The sequence below is a fragment of the Salvia splendens genome, chromosome 20 (genome assembly GCF_004379255.2).
Source record: "Salvia splendens isolate huo1 chromosome 20, SspV2, whole genome shotgun sequence".
Classification (NCBI taxonomy): Eukaryota; Viridiplantae; Streptophyta; class Magnoliopsida; order Lamiales; family Lamiaceae; genus Salvia; species Salvia splendens.
The window spans coordinates 26,824,957-26,839,653 of record NC_056051.1 but is presented as its reverse complement, the minus strand read 5'-3'; the positions used below and the strand labels follow the sequence as shown (position 1 = coordinate 26,839,653).

Sequence of the window (14,697 nt, the reverse complement as noted above, 5' to 3'; positions counted from 1 at the left end):
TGATAATACGTATAATATCAGGTTTTGATCACCGAAAAATGTCACAAAGTTAATTATCAACAAAAAATGTCACTAAATTTTTTTTAAAAAATTAGAAAACCACTACAATAACATTACATCGTGGATTCATCCTCACAGCCTCACTTGCATGTTTCTTAACATGGCATTTCCCTTTTCTGACAAAGGCCCCATATTAACGTGAAGTTAGGAATAAATTCCCCACTATAGTATAGGTATATAGGTATGATAATCAAAATAAGTATGTGTTTAAATCCAGAAATGCAGCCCAAATCTCAGCCATAGGATTAGATGATCTAATGGTCAATAATTAACACAAAACACGGAAGGTCATAATTAAGCAGTTTTATGTCATATTATAAGATTTGAGTTTAATGTCATGTTAAGATCATTTTAGGTCATACTTCGTTAGTATGACCTAAAAATAAACTAACTATGACCTAAAAATGTGCTTGGCATGACACTGTTTTGCGTTTCTGTATTTAAATTTGGTTTTTCATAGATCAAAACCCATATATATATATATATAGATATATATATATATATATATATGTCAAGTATTTCTTACCATTAAGAATTTTCAAGCAAACTTTGTTATTAATATCAAAATATTACTGTACCAACTTTTGTAAAAAAAGTATCATTCAAAATAAAAAAGGGTAAATCTGAAAAAAAACAATGAGTTAAAATGCGAGTCAATCAGTTGGGATGAGAGGGAATAGAGTAGAATAAGAAGTCCATTGAGTAGAAGTAGACATGATGAGATGGTTAATACAAATGAAGTTGAGATTGAGAGAGAGATTTTGCAAACAAACTTGAATACACTACAAACAAACACCACTCCAATGAAGTTGAGAGAGAGATTTTGCAAACAAACTTGAATACACTACAAACAAACACCACTCCACCTTGAACAACAACCATCTGAAAATGGTTTGTCCCAACAATGTCAGTCTTGCCTACGTCGGCTGCGTCGTCGCACCGATGCTCCCACTCCCAACACCCCGGTTCCCCTCCGCCATTCTAGAAGCCAAAGCCAGGATCTCGGGAGACCTCTCCCAGTTCCCACCCTTTCTCCCCCAGCTCGAATGCATTCCACCCCGACCTCCACCACCCTCGTCCACTCCACTCCTCGTCTCCGGATGCATTTCGCCTAATCCACCACTATTTCTGCTTAACCCATCGTTGCCACTGAGTTCGCCTTCATGTTGATCTAAAACCGACCCAATATCCCCCCACACGCCCTTCCTCCCCATCTCGATGTCTTCCCCACCTTTCCCCGTGTTAGGACTGTCAAAACCACCAGCAACGGACCGAGCGGGTAGAGCAGCTTCTCTCGGCACCTTGGCTCTAAAATCGTTCCTTGATGGAGGTATCGAGCCACAGAGTGTCTCTGTGAAGTTCAGCAGCAACCCTTTGTTATAGGGATTGGCACGGCGGTCGTATCTATATCTGAAATTCTCGTATGTAGTCTGCAAACGAAGATGCATATTAAAGCCTGCACGAAAAAATAGCAAAATACGAAGTTCCGCACCTGATTTGTGCAGATCAGATAGAGATGGAACGTCATAAGGCCGCCAACGAACCAAACTGCGATAAACGTGTAGATGATAAGAGCTATGGAGGCGGGTGTTTTGATCAATGCTCTCCAGATAGATGTCTCGTCATTATTCATGATCCTTCTGATGTAAAACCAGCAGAAGCCGAAAACATATCCACATAGTAGGGTGGTAGTGAAGACAAACATGAAGAAAAACCGGTAGTTTCTCTGCAGTAAAAGAGTGTAAACTTCAGAATATATACGTGCAGGAGGAGTTCTCAAAGTCGAACCAAATTCATAAACTGCGATAGGATAACATAGCGATTTCAGGCAAAGCTTAACGTAAGGACGGAATTACTTGCAAGAACCTTAAAGCTTAGATCAATGTTAGTGTTAACTATAAAGAAAAAGGCTATTGGTCACTAATATCACGAACTATGGTCAAATTCCGGAAAAATCATGAATCTTGATCGTGCTTGGGATTTCTCACGATTGACAATTCCAGTAAAATCGAATCATGCGTGGCCTTTACCGATTCATACGTGACATTTATTGAATCGAATCTAATCTAAGAAAAGGAAGAAATTCGGTGAAGATAACTAACAACCTTGGATACTGCACACTCAACCTTTCACCCTTAATTTCATCTAGGAACAAGAAGAAATTTAAACGTGAACCCTAATTTTAATTGGGATAAGGTTTAATCGCAATGTTTGCGTGAAACGACATCACTTACATCTATTTGAAAGTGTCATCGTTGTTTTCCCGTTCAACTAGTCCACCTAGATTATCCAACAAGCCGCATATGATTTGATTTCTCCAAGGAAACCCCAAAACACAATCAAAGTTCAGGACTTTTACGATCAAGTTTTAAGTTTGTGGGAAAATCCGGAATTCAGCCATTAGTTCGTGATATTATCGACCAATAACCCTTAAAGTATGTAGTATGTACTACAGCAATTATCTTACCAGTCCTATGCACTGTCCAACCCAAGGGCAGTGGTGGTCAAATCGTTCGACGCAGTTATTGCATATCGAACAGTGGGAGCAACGGGGTGGTCTGTACAGCATGCAGGTGTCACAGTACTTAATCTTCACTGTGGTGCCATTTACTTCTACTTCTTTAATACGAGGCAATCGTAGCTGTGGAGTTTGAGTGCCACCGGTGTTATTATCATCACAAACTTCAGGCTCGGGCGGATGGGCGTTTCTGGGAATTATACCTGGATCTCTTCCGGAGGTCAGCAGGAGAAGCATCAAATCCTGAAATTAGAACACTTTGGCATGAAAAGCTCGACCAAAGAAATAAACCATCGTTTCATGTAACATGTGCGAAAAACGTGGTTAAACAAAGTTCAAACAATAAGAAGAACTAATAAAGGTGGCTACAGCAGTGATTCGAGATTCTCAAGCGAACTTGAGAAAAGTCGAGTAATAGATAACAATATCAGTTAGCAGTACCGAAAAGCACTGTTGACAAACATGTCTACGATGAGGGGGTGAGAGAGAGAAAGAGAGGACATACACATGACGTCAAAACAATGGCGATTGTCATAACATATCCTCCCCAGTTATCAAAGGAGTCATCCATCAGCTTGTGAGCAACAAATACACAAAAAATAGAGACGGGAGCAACAATCAGGAATATAGTGAGAGCCAGTGATCTTACATCAGGCCCAAAAACAAACCTTCCCTGAAGGAAGAATTTCTGCGATAATAAAAGCAAATGATTAAACATTCAACAACAATGGATCATCAATGCAGAATCTAAAAGAAACAACGCAACACAGAGTCATGAATCATAGTGTCAATTGCATAAGTTTGTGTGTTTATCGAGCTTCACAGCACACCTAATATCATGCAAATATAGAAAAACAAAGCGTATCAGTAATTTCAGGACTAAATGGCATCTAATTCTCAATTTACTAATAAGTGGCCTTACACTGAGGAACTAATAAATGCTCAAATCTTAAATAAGACTCTCAAGGGTACCTAAAACCCGAAAAAAAACTACCATAACATCAAGAATAAAAGCTCGAAAATTAAAAAAAAACTACCATAACATCTTTACGTGGTGCACTTAGATAATACAAGGCAGCATGTCGAATCTTTGATGAGCTAGCACAGTTAACACCTAAAATCGAACTCTCCCCAATTGCTAATTCACTCATTACAAATATAGCCAAATCTTTTTACATCTCAAACTAGCTGCACTTGGATAATACAAGGCAGCATGTCAAATCATCAATAAGCTAGCACAATAAACACCTAAATCAAACATCCAAAACGCAACTAATGATCTATAAAACCAAGTCTTTTTACATCTTGAACGTGCTGAACTTAGAAAATACAAGGCAGCAAGCCGAATCACCAATGAGCTAGCACAATAAACACCTAAATCAAACATCCAAACCGCGATTACTTATCCATAAAGCCAAGTCTTTTTACATCTTAAACACGCTGCACTTAGATAACACAAGGCAGCAGGCCGAATCATCAATGAGCTTGCACAATAAACACATAAACCAAACACCCAAAACCGTGATTACTGATCTATAAAACCAAGTCCTTTTACATCTTAAATGCGCCGCACTTAGTTATATACAGTAGCATGAGCATCTCCAATCTTTGATGAGCTAGCACATTAACACCTAAAATCAAACTCTCCCTGATTGCTAAATCCCTCATAACCAATACAGCCACTATACATTCTTCAAGAGAAACACAAACATCACCCTAAAACCACCAGATAAAACCCTGCGAAAATTAAACTTAAACAAACATGCCCATATCCCCAATTTACAGCCTCCTCTTCTACCCATGGCAAAGAATCCCAAATCAGCATAAACAAACAATCCCACAACACACTACACGTATAATTATGAAAAAGAAAATAATCAAAACTCACATTGCTTCCTTTCCAAGCCTGATAAATCCGGACCTCGCCCGATCCGGTTTCGGATCCGGACCCCTTTGGGGGAGGCACTACATACATTTTGCGACCTCAGTTTCCTGACTTGTTTCTCAAATTCCCACTCTCAAGTTCAAATCTTTCACACCAATTCCCAGCAATATTGCCACCATAAAAAGTTTTCAACAGTAAACTGAGCAGAATTCCGGCGAGAATGGAAAAAGGGCGTGTTTGGGGAAATGGGAATTTGATATTTTCTGTTTCTTCACTCCACTGAGTCAATAGTTGTCAACTGGGCCCAGGCCCAGTTTTCAAATGTACGTCTACATAAAAAACCATTATGTTTTGGTGATACTCAAAACAATATTGATATATAGTACTAGTATTTTACTTCCTTTCATTTCTATTATCAATCTATAATAAAATTAAAAGGGAACGATTTTTTAGGTTCATGAACTTTGCCAAAGTATCATTTTAGGTTCGTGAACTTTGAAAATATCATTTTAGGTCCGTCAACTATAAGTTAATATCATTTGAGGTATTTTAAATTTTTCCGTACGAAAATGCCCTTAAGACATTCAAAGGTCAATTTGGACAATTCTTTAGCCACTCATCTTACATCAGAGACCTAGAGTCCAACTATTTTTAACGATAAATTTTTATATTTAAATTCAATTTGGATGTTAATTGTTCTCAATTATGAAATTCATATAAATAATACTCCGAATGACAATCCAAATTAATAGTTATCTAATTTCGAAACAAATAAACTAAATATAATTCACAAATCATCTATAGTAAGTTCTTAAAATGCAGTTTAGATTGAAAAAACAAAATAAAGTATCAAGTCTCAATTCACTATCCCTAAATAATTGGTCATCTAATAATTGAAAAATTAACACATATTTTTTTACGTCAAATTGTAATTATATTTAAATTCAATTTGGATGGTAATTAAATTAAATAGTAGTAAAAGAAATTGTTGGACTCTAGGTCTTTGAGGCAAGATCAGTGGTGAAAGAATTGTCCAAATTGCCCTTTGAAGGCCTTAAGGGCATTTTCGTCCAGAAAAAGTTTAAAATCCCGCAATGATATTAACTTGTAGTTGACTGACTTAAAATGATATTTTCAAAGTTCACGGACCTAAAATGATACTTTGGTAAAGTTCGTGGACCTAAAAAGATAGTCTCTCTTAAAGTAACATACATCTTTCTTCCTTCTCCCTTCTTTTATCCTTTGTCTCAAAAACTATGCTCTATGCAGATCTTAACTTCAGCCTTATTAATTAATGAAGTGTTTTCCAAATTAAATTGATAAATATTGAGTTGATTTCAAAAAATTTAATCCTCTACAGGTCATGAACGTGTGTAGTAAGCTTTAACTTTCTCATCTCGATATACACTCAAACTTTTGCATAACATTTTATTGCATCAACAACTAGATTCTCACTTCAAAGACAATATTTATAGTAATAAGGAAGAAACACATGTCTTCTCCCAATAAGCTATCGTCTTCTTTAGTGGCGTTCGGTTGCCATGACTAATATCATGAGACTATCCATCTAGGATTAAGTTGTAGGATTATTTTAGTTGGAGGGGGAGGCTATGACAAATTATCATGAGACTATTCATCTAGGATTAAGTTGAAGGGTTGATACATATTTATTCATGAGATTTAATCTTGCCAACCGAACACCCCATTTATGTATTATCGATACATAATAAAATAATATTGCACAAGAGCTGCAACTGCGTCACTTTTCGGCGGTTCGTTCTCCACAGCGTCGCATGCCCCTTTGCGCACACCCTCCGCCCTCCGGGAAGGGCAAAATGCAGGAAATGCACGCCAAAAATTGGAGTCTGGACACAAAGATCTGTCGATACAATTAATATATACTGTTGTCACAGCCATGAATTGGTTTCATGGTGTAGTGGTTAGCACTCTGGACTTTGAATCCAGCGACCTGGGTTCGAATCCCGGTGAGACCTTTTTTTTCCTTATTTTAAGGACATGAAATTAAATCGAATTAAGTTGTTCAAACTCAGATGAATTGAACCGCACAATTTGGATTTTGTACATTTTTATATAGGCTTCAAAAACACTTCAGAAAACAAGTCATATTTAATTTTGTATAGGCTTCGTAATCAACTCAACCATTCATGTAAAACAATTTCAACATGAAATGGAATCAAATTGTCATGCCTAACCTAGCAAGATCGATATTCAATATCTATTACTCCTATATTTTGGATTTTATATTGACCTCAAGATCATTTTAATCATGCGTTTAAAAAATAATTAATTCTAAACACTTGTTGAAAAACTTATTTAGATGTGAATTGAAGACGAATACTATATATTAAAATCGCCAATTGCCATCATCTTAAATCGTAAGTAATTGATGACTGCAATTTGCCCAAATATATTTCATGCAAAGATGGTGGTGATAACTGATCATAATGGTAAAATTGGTAGGTGTAGTCTGATTATAATACTTCCAAAAATAGCATTACCATCTCCCTCTCCAAAGTAATATTTCCACCATTTTCTCTGTCCACATTTCCTCCTCCTTTAGCTCTACCAAATCCAACTGCCATAACCACCATTTCGGTTTTCCAAAATTTCCCAAATACCAAAAATACACCACGCAAAAATTAAAAAAAAATCGAAAATTACAGCTTGAAGGATCACTCTTTCATACAGATCCATTGAAACTTGGCAAATCTGACAAGCCTTTCCAATTTACCGACAAACCGCCATGGATTCCGACAGAGGCAAACCCGAATCTTCCGACAATCCTAAGCCTGAAAACGACAGCGAAGAAGGCAAAGCTGAAACCAACGGCGCAGAATCAAAATCCACCGACGAAGAAAAGCCGGCGGAAACAGCCGATGAAGAGAACAAGGAGGGCGGCGAAGGGGTCGAGGCGGTTGAATCAGAAGCTAAAGAAGGAGAAGAAGATCCACCGCCGCCTCCTTCCGCTCTCAACATCGACAAGCTCTCTCAAGAAGTCGATGGATATCTCGCCTCGTTGTCTGCTCCGAAACCGGAAAGCGGCGGCGAATCATCTATACCTCAAGATGTGCCCAATTTTGTGAAGCAGTTTTCGCTCATGGTGGAGGCCAGAGTGGCCGATTACGACTCCTCCGGCGACGAGAGCGTCAAATGGGGCTCTGTGCCGGAGGAGGAGGCGTCGTCGTTCCTCGACGCCATCACGCGCCTCTCCTCCCTCTCCATGGCCCTCTTGTCGTACTCCGCGCAGCCCAACATCGCCCGCTCGATAAATCGCATTAGCGCTGTGATCGAGCGGGCAATGTCGTACGTGGAGGAGGAGTTCAAGGACCTTCTGGAAGAGTCTAGGTTCCCTGACACCAATCCTCCACAAAATGGAGACGAGGGCGCGACAGGGGAAGTCGCGCCCCCACCAGAGGAGGAGGTGGCGCCTGAGCAGACGCCACCTCCTTCCAAGGAAGATAATAGCTTCCCGGGATACGAAGACGGGGTTCTCTCCAACTTGATAAGGCTGTCGAAGGTGATGACGGCCGTCGGGTATGACACGGAGAGCCGCGAGGCCTATTTCGTCGCGCGGCGTGGCGCCCTCGACGCGGCCCTCCACAAGCTAGGGTTCGAGAAGCATAGCATCGACGACGTGCACAAGATGCAATGGGAGATTCTAGAGAGAGAAATCATCTCGTGGATCGGGATATTCAAGCACTGCCCCTCGCTCTTGGCGAGTGAGGGGAGCCTGACAAGAGCGGTCTTCCCAGACAGCCCTGCCATATTAGGACACCTCCACCTTGCACTAACCCAGTGCGTGAGCGCGACAGTCCTAAACTTTGCAGGGGCTGTCGCACTCACAAAGAGCTCCTCAGAGAAGCTCTTCAAGTTCCTCGACATGTACGAGGCCCTACGGGATGTCATCCCCACCCTGGGCGGGGAGGACGTCCCAGAGGACTGGCGCAATGACCTCAACACCGAAAGCAACATCATCAGATGTCGCCTCGGGGAGGCCATCATCTCCATGTTCTCAGAGCTGGAGACCTCCATCCGGACGGACGCAGGCAGGACGCCCGTCCCGGGCGGCGCCATCCACCCGCTCACGCGATACACCATGAATTACATGAAGCTTGCCTGCGAGTACAAGGAAACACTAGAGCACATTTTCAAGGAGCGCCACCACGGGGAGGAGTCAGAGTCTAAGCCTGGCTCAAACTCCTCCCAGTTCGCGGCGCACATGATCAAGATCATGGAGCTACTCGACGAGAACATGGAGGCGAAGTCAAAGCTCTACAAGGACCACGCCCTCGGGGCGATCTTCTTGATGAACAACGGGAGATACGTCTTGCAGAAGGTACGAGGTTCGAACGAGATAAGTAGCCTAATCGGAGACGTGTATAGCCGAAAGAAGTCGTCCGATCTGAGGCAGTACCACAAGGTGTATCAGAGGGAGACATGGGGGAAGCTGCTGAGCTACCTCCACCCGGACGGCCTCACGTCCCACGGGAAGGTCTCGAAGCCGGTGCTCAAGGAGAGGTTCAAAAATTTCAATGCTATGTTTGATGAGATAAGCCGGACGCAGACGACCTGGGTCGTCTGCGACGAGCAATTGCAGTCGGAGCTGAGGGTTTCGATATCGAACATGGTGGTGCCGGCATACCGATCGTTTGTCGGGAGGTACAGCCAAGTGTTCACGGCGGGGAGACAGACAGAGAAGTACGTCAAGTATCAAGGAGAGGACGTTGAGAATTCGATTGAGGAGCTCTTTGATGGCAAGAAATGATTCAAACAAGGTTTTCTATTTCATTAAATCTATATATTTTGTGCTGTTTTATACTATCAAAACTGTGAATTAAGATTAATTTCTGTACCTAGTCAATCACTCTTCATATCCATATTTATAAATTTGCATTTTTTGTTTTGCAGATGAGTCCAACAAGCATAGTAGTAATTTGCTAAGAAGAACGAACAAGCAAACATATACGAGGATTGACGACAATGATATGACATGCGTAGTTGTTGAGTAAAATAGATAGGATTGTGATCGTAGATGTGAAACTTGTACGTGTTCGATTGAGTGCAATACGTTTTGTAATATGAAAATCATCAATTGTCTCTCACTCTATTATGTAGTTGAATGTAATATTGTAAAGTTGTTAAATGCTCAAAATATATACTCATTCATCCATTTGCAGTAGTATATCGTGTTGTACATCTATTTTTTTATACCAAATTCAACTCATAAATCACAACGCTCTGATAATTTTTCCTTGTTCCCAATTTTACACTAAAATTTGCCATGTCAAATTCACAAGACTACTTACAATGAACATATAAAAGTACAATGTGTTTTGCTAAGAAGATTTAGTTAATCGAAAGCAAGAAATGATTTGAACTATAATTGGTTCTAACACCAAAGTTAAAAACAACAGAGCCAACCTTGAGGGCAAACAATCATTAGGAAAAAAATTGTAGGCAAAACCATGTAGAAAATATTAGAAAAACCCACGTGGCAAGAGCAGCTATGTTATTAAAAAATATTGTTAAATTCAGTCGGAGGAAAATCCACGTGGCAATAGAAGCTACAACAGAAAAATCCACGTGGCAAGAGCAGCTATGTTGTAGGCAAAATATCTCCGCCGCCGCCGCCGCCGGACCTTCTCTCTCTAAAACATTCACAACTTTCTCTTTTTCACCTCTTTCCTTCTCAAATGAAATAAGATTAAATGTATTGATTTTTAAAATTTTATTTATTCATATTCATTTGTTTTTTTAAAACAAAGAAATGGATGATGAGTTTGCCAAGCTCATCAGAAGGATCAATCCTCCCAGGTTTTGTTTTTCTTCCCCTGATTCATCTCGATTCACCGTAATTGATAAATTTCTTGCGATCTAACACTTCCAATTCTGTTTTTAGAAAAAAAAAATTAATGCGATCCGATGGATTCATAGCTTGAATTTGGGGATTCTCATAATCTGATTAAAATAAGCTTGAATAATTCATAATTTAACTTTGAATTAGCAAATCATGAATCTAAAAGCTTATTTTTGTGATCTAGCATCTCTAATTTAGTCTTTGGAAAGAATAAAAAAACGCAATATGATGGATTCATGGCTCGAATTGGGAGATCCTCTTTAATCTTCATAAATGAGCTTGAATAATCCCTAATTTATCCAATTTCCTTCATGCCGAACTCTGAATTAGAAAATTGTGGGTAGAATTGCTTATTTGGTGGAAATTTTAATGTAAAAATCAGTATTTATGATTGTCTTGCAGGGTTGTAATTGACAATGAATCTTGTGATGATGCCACTATAATAAAGGTGTATACCTTTGCTTGACCATGGATTGAAATTGAATGAGCTGATTTAATTTGTAGAGTTTTGGTTGTTGGTTTGCATTTTATCTAGGTTGACAGTGTCAAAAAGCATGGAACTCTTCTTCATGTTGTTCAGATTCTAACAGACATGAATCTGGTGATTGTAAAAGGCTATATCTCTTCTGATGCTGGATGGTTCATGGATGGTAAGTTGTCATTAGCTAAGTGTTATTTTGCTGTAAAGGTTTTCGAAATCGCTCTTATGTTCGTTTACTTGGTTTTCGATGCAGTGTTCAATGTGGTTGATTGCAACCGAAAGAAGATCATGGATCAAGAGGTCATTAGTGACATCCAAACGGTACAGCCTTTTCTCATTTTTTTCAGATTTAGGATCTAATCTCTCATTCTTTCATTTTTTAAGTTTCTTCGTTAAAAGGGGTGACGGTGTTCTGCCTAAATAGTAAACACTGGTAATAGATAAGAGAATACTAAAGATCTGAGCCATAGATTTTCTCAATTCTGATATAAGGAAGTAAGGTTTAGGGGGATTGTAGTATTCTTGTTTGTTGCATAGACTTTTACTTGATGGTGCCAAAGCGAACCTTTTCGAATAATAGTACAATCTTGTATAAACTAAATCTACATCACATCGTTATGTTTCTTTCGAGATAGGTTGAGTTAGTTATTAATTTGTGCGAAAAGCAACTTTTTAGTAAGTACGTTTGAGTAAATGTTCTACATCAACACTGCTTCAGTTATGGATTCTTGCCTGGGATTTACAAATGTTCATGATAATGCTATTTTCAGAAACTCGAAAGCAATGATGACTCAACACCTTCTGTGCAAGGGATGGTTGGAATGGTGCCGTATGAAGAGTACACCTGCATTGAACTGACGGGGGCAGACAGGACAGGATTGTTATCCGAGGTATGTGCGGTCCTCGCTGATCTCCACTGCAGCGTGGTAAGTGCTGAGCTGTGGACGCACAAGGCACGAGCCGCAGCAGTGGTTCACATAACTGATTATTCCACCGGATGTGCAATTGGGGATTCAAAACACCTTTCAACTATAAAGGAGCGTCTGTGCAATGTTCTTAGATCAAACTATGATACGAAGACTGCAAAATTGACCGTATCTCCCCCTGGACTCGCTCACCGTGAGAGAAGGTTACATCAGATGTTTGCTGATCAGGATTACGAAAAGACTGAAGGATCAATAGCGAGAGTAGTTCAGGACAAGAGTTCTAATCCTTTAGTAACAGTCTCGGATCGGACTGAAAAGGGTTATACAGTCATAACCGTGAGGTCAGACGATCGACCTAAGCTGTTATTTGATACCATATGCACTCTGACAGATATGCAATACGTTGTTTTTCATGGAGTAGTCCGTGGAGGGACAGATGAAGCATATCAGGTAAAATTCCTCCTGCGTAATTTTTGCAATTCTATATGATTATTCTCTCTTAGTGAGATGAAGAGAGTAATTTTTTCTAGCTAGTATCAGGTAACGGACGTAGTATTCTCATGCTATCCAAAACTGCAGGAATACTACGTGCGTTGTGTTGATGGTGTTCCCGTACAATCAGAAGCTGAACGACAACGTATCACACAGCGTCTAGAAACAGCCATTGAAAGGAGAAGCTCCGAGGTATGCTTGTGAGTTTTCAATACTCAAGATATGATTCTCGACTCGTTAGTACTATGTAGTCTTGTAATGGCAAATCCTTGTTTCTCAGGGATTAGAGTTGGAATTATGTGCAGAGGACAGAATTGGACTTCTGCCTAACATCACAAGGATACTTAGAGAAAACAACCTCTATATCAAAAGAGCAGAAATTTCTAGCAAGGGTGGGAAGGCCAGGCATACTTTCTGCGTCACAGATGTGTCAGGAGACGAAGTTGATCCTACAATAGTCGACTCCATCCGCCAACAGATCGGAAAAGACGTCTTGCACGTCAAATGGAACTCAAACTGCTCGGACAAACAACAGCAGGGGAGCAGCAGCGCCCTCACTTTGGGGAACTTGTTCGGGAATCGATCTTTTTCCAGTTTCTTGATCGGATCGTACTCTTGACTCCCTTGCATTACCAATAGTCTTTGTGAGCATCCTACGAGAACCGGGCCATTCCCATTGAATTAGAACGCGTGTTGTAGCTCTAGACGAGAACGAGACAGTAGGGCGTAACAAAAATGCCCCGTGCTTGGGCTAGTTTAGCGGGGTCTTTCCTTGCGCATTGTAAATATACTGTACATTATGTTCATGCAGGATAGTTCTACTGTGGAAAGTTATGTAAATTAGTTGTAATATACATGTACAATATATGTAGTGTTAATTAATTTAGCTAGATAAAATAAGTCATCATAGGACCCGTTTAGTTTCCGCTATTGTTTATGACTAGATCCCATGTTTATTCTCATATCGTGTTCGGTGTCATTTTCTTTCAAAAATTTGGCCTGCGATAATATATCTAGTAGAACGTGTTCACTTTCCTTGTTAGGGAATGAAGAGAAATAAAACATGGTCTGATTTACGTGGGTATGGCCCACTGAATTGAAATTGGGCATATGTGTTCACTTTGCAAGAAATGAACGCAGCTTTAAGAACCGCAAGAGTGTGTGAGGACAAAAAAACCCCATATGAAAGAGAAAGGGGAATAAGGGGAATTGAAAAAGAAAGGGGTAAAAAAGTAATCCTGCACTCAATTCTTGGTTACAACAAAGAACACTGATTTGAAAATCACCCTTTTTGAGAACAGTGCGGGCCCTAGCTTTTTTCTAGGGCCACCAAGAAATATATAATGCAAACTGAACATGGTAAAATGCATAGAATTGGAGTCAATTCTGCTCATTTCTTGAATAGCGAACAAGGTTCACTGTTGATTCAATACTGATGAATATTGAAGGTGCATGGGAAATTTCCTTTAGACCAAAAAGTTATCAAGATTCCAGAGTAAAAAAAAAAGGTGCATGAAAGAATCAAACGAGTTTCGAATATAGAGCCAAGTTTGTAAAGAGGAAGAAATGCCACTTGATGTGAAAAGATTGAGATATTCTCCTACTGTCAATAAATACTCACATTTCGTAAACGAGGTTTAATTAATTGTTTGAATGCATCATAAAGATAGTGTCTTAGTTTAATAGAATAGCTACTCCATTTAACAATGAACCTCCTTTTGACAAATTGAGATAATTAAATCATGTAAACTTGTAGTAGCTTTAACTAGACTACATAAAATTGAATAAAGATAAACAAATATAAATTGTATGTGTGTAATATTCTTAAATTTTAAATCAAATCAGACCGGTTTAAATAGAACCAGTTTATTAATTATTATAATACTCTCTCTTATTTTATTCTCTCCACTTTACTCACAAAACCACACTATATAAAATCATATATTGAATTAGAAATGCTCCATTTAAAATAAGACGGAGGGAGTATGTTCTTATTAACTTGCGCAATCATAGTGATCCAAACTCGGACCTACTAGCTAGAGCGAAAAAACATCTTATCTATAGTTAGTCATATATATCTTATCTTGAAACATTTGCCATGACTTTATCATGTCTAAGTACTTATCTGAAGTTAACATGTAAATCTATGGTAAGATTCATGTTCAACCACTAGAATTGTTTTATTTATCTCATTCAGTCATTTCAACTTTATTTTATTCTGTTTTGCCATTTGACTCTATTGAATATATTGCAAAATTACTCTTAAATAAAAGTTGTGAGAAATTATTACACGTCTTTCTTAACACTGCAACTTTAGATCTTTACATGCCAATCCTTATTACTTATTCACGAGTCACATTTCTTGTTTTTTATTAATTATTTCATATACTTTTGGGCCAATCGCCAAAAATCATTTACTATCAACTTTTTTTTTTGGGTTGGTTGGAGTGTAATGTT

At 39.0% G+C, this 14,697-nt stretch overlaps 3 protein-coding genes and 1 non-coding gene across 11 annotated transcripts; 3 read left to right on the top strand and 1 right to left on the bottom strand.

Annotated features, from left to right (window-relative positions):
* Positions 1–737: 737 nt before the first annotated feature.
* Positions 738–4,758, bottom strand: LOC121781172 (probable protein S-acyltransferase 7). Its single transcript, XM_042178886.1, has 5 exons — positions 4,467–4,758; positions 3,084–3,266; positions 2,528–2,821; positions 1,553–1,786; positions 738–1,490 (listed from the first exon to the last, which is right to left on the bottom strand). The coding sequence occupies exons 1-5, from the start codon at positions 4,551–4,553 to the stop codon at positions 978–980; spliced, it is 1,311 nt and encodes a 436-aa protein (XP_042034820.1). The 5' UTR covers positions 4,554–4,758; the 3' UTR covers positions 738–977.
* Positions 4,759–6,385: 1,627 nt separating this feature from the next.
* TRNAQ-UUG lies at positions 6,386–6,457 on the top strand. The gene has a single exon. It is a non-coding gene; the product is annotated as a tRNA-Gln (tRNA).
* Positions 6,458–7,227: 770 nt separating this feature from the next.
* LOC121781768 (exocyst complex component EXO70B1-like) lies at positions 7,228–9,503 on the top strand. Its single transcript, XM_042179456.1, has 2 exons — positions 7,228–9,259; positions 9,393–9,503. The coding sequence occupies exon 1, from the start codon at positions 7,228–7,230 to the stop codon at positions 9,247–9,249; it is 2,022 nt and encodes a 673-aa protein (XP_042035390.1). The 3' UTR covers positions 9,250–9,259; positions 9,393–9,503.
* Positions 9,504–10,102: 599 nt separating this feature from the next.
* LOC121780672 (ACT domain-containing protein ACR6-like) lies at positions 10,103–13,170 on the top strand. Of its 8 annotated transcripts, none has more exons than XM_042178300.1 (7): positions 10,103–10,298; positions 10,744–10,789; positions 10,877–10,991; positions 11,076–11,143; positions 11,593–12,198; positions 12,283–12,440; positions 12,521–12,661. In XM_042178300.1, exons 1-7 carry the CDS (start codon positions 10,252–10,254, stop codon positions 12,525–12,527), a joined length of 1,047 nt encoding a protein of 348 aa, XP_042034234.1. In that variant the 5' UTR covers positions 10,103–10,251; the 3' UTR covers positions 12,528–12,661. The 8 variants fall into 8 exon arrangements, with proteins under 8 accessions (XP_042034234.1, XP_042034232.1, XP_042034229.1 ...); XM_042178298.1 differs by having other exon boundaries at positions 10,105–10,298; positions 12,283–12,432; positions 12,546–12,843; XM_042178295.1 differs by having other exon boundaries at positions 10,113–10,298; positions 12,289–12,432; positions 12,521–13,170.
* The last annotated feature ends 1,527 nt before the right edge of the window (positions 13,171–14,697 follow it).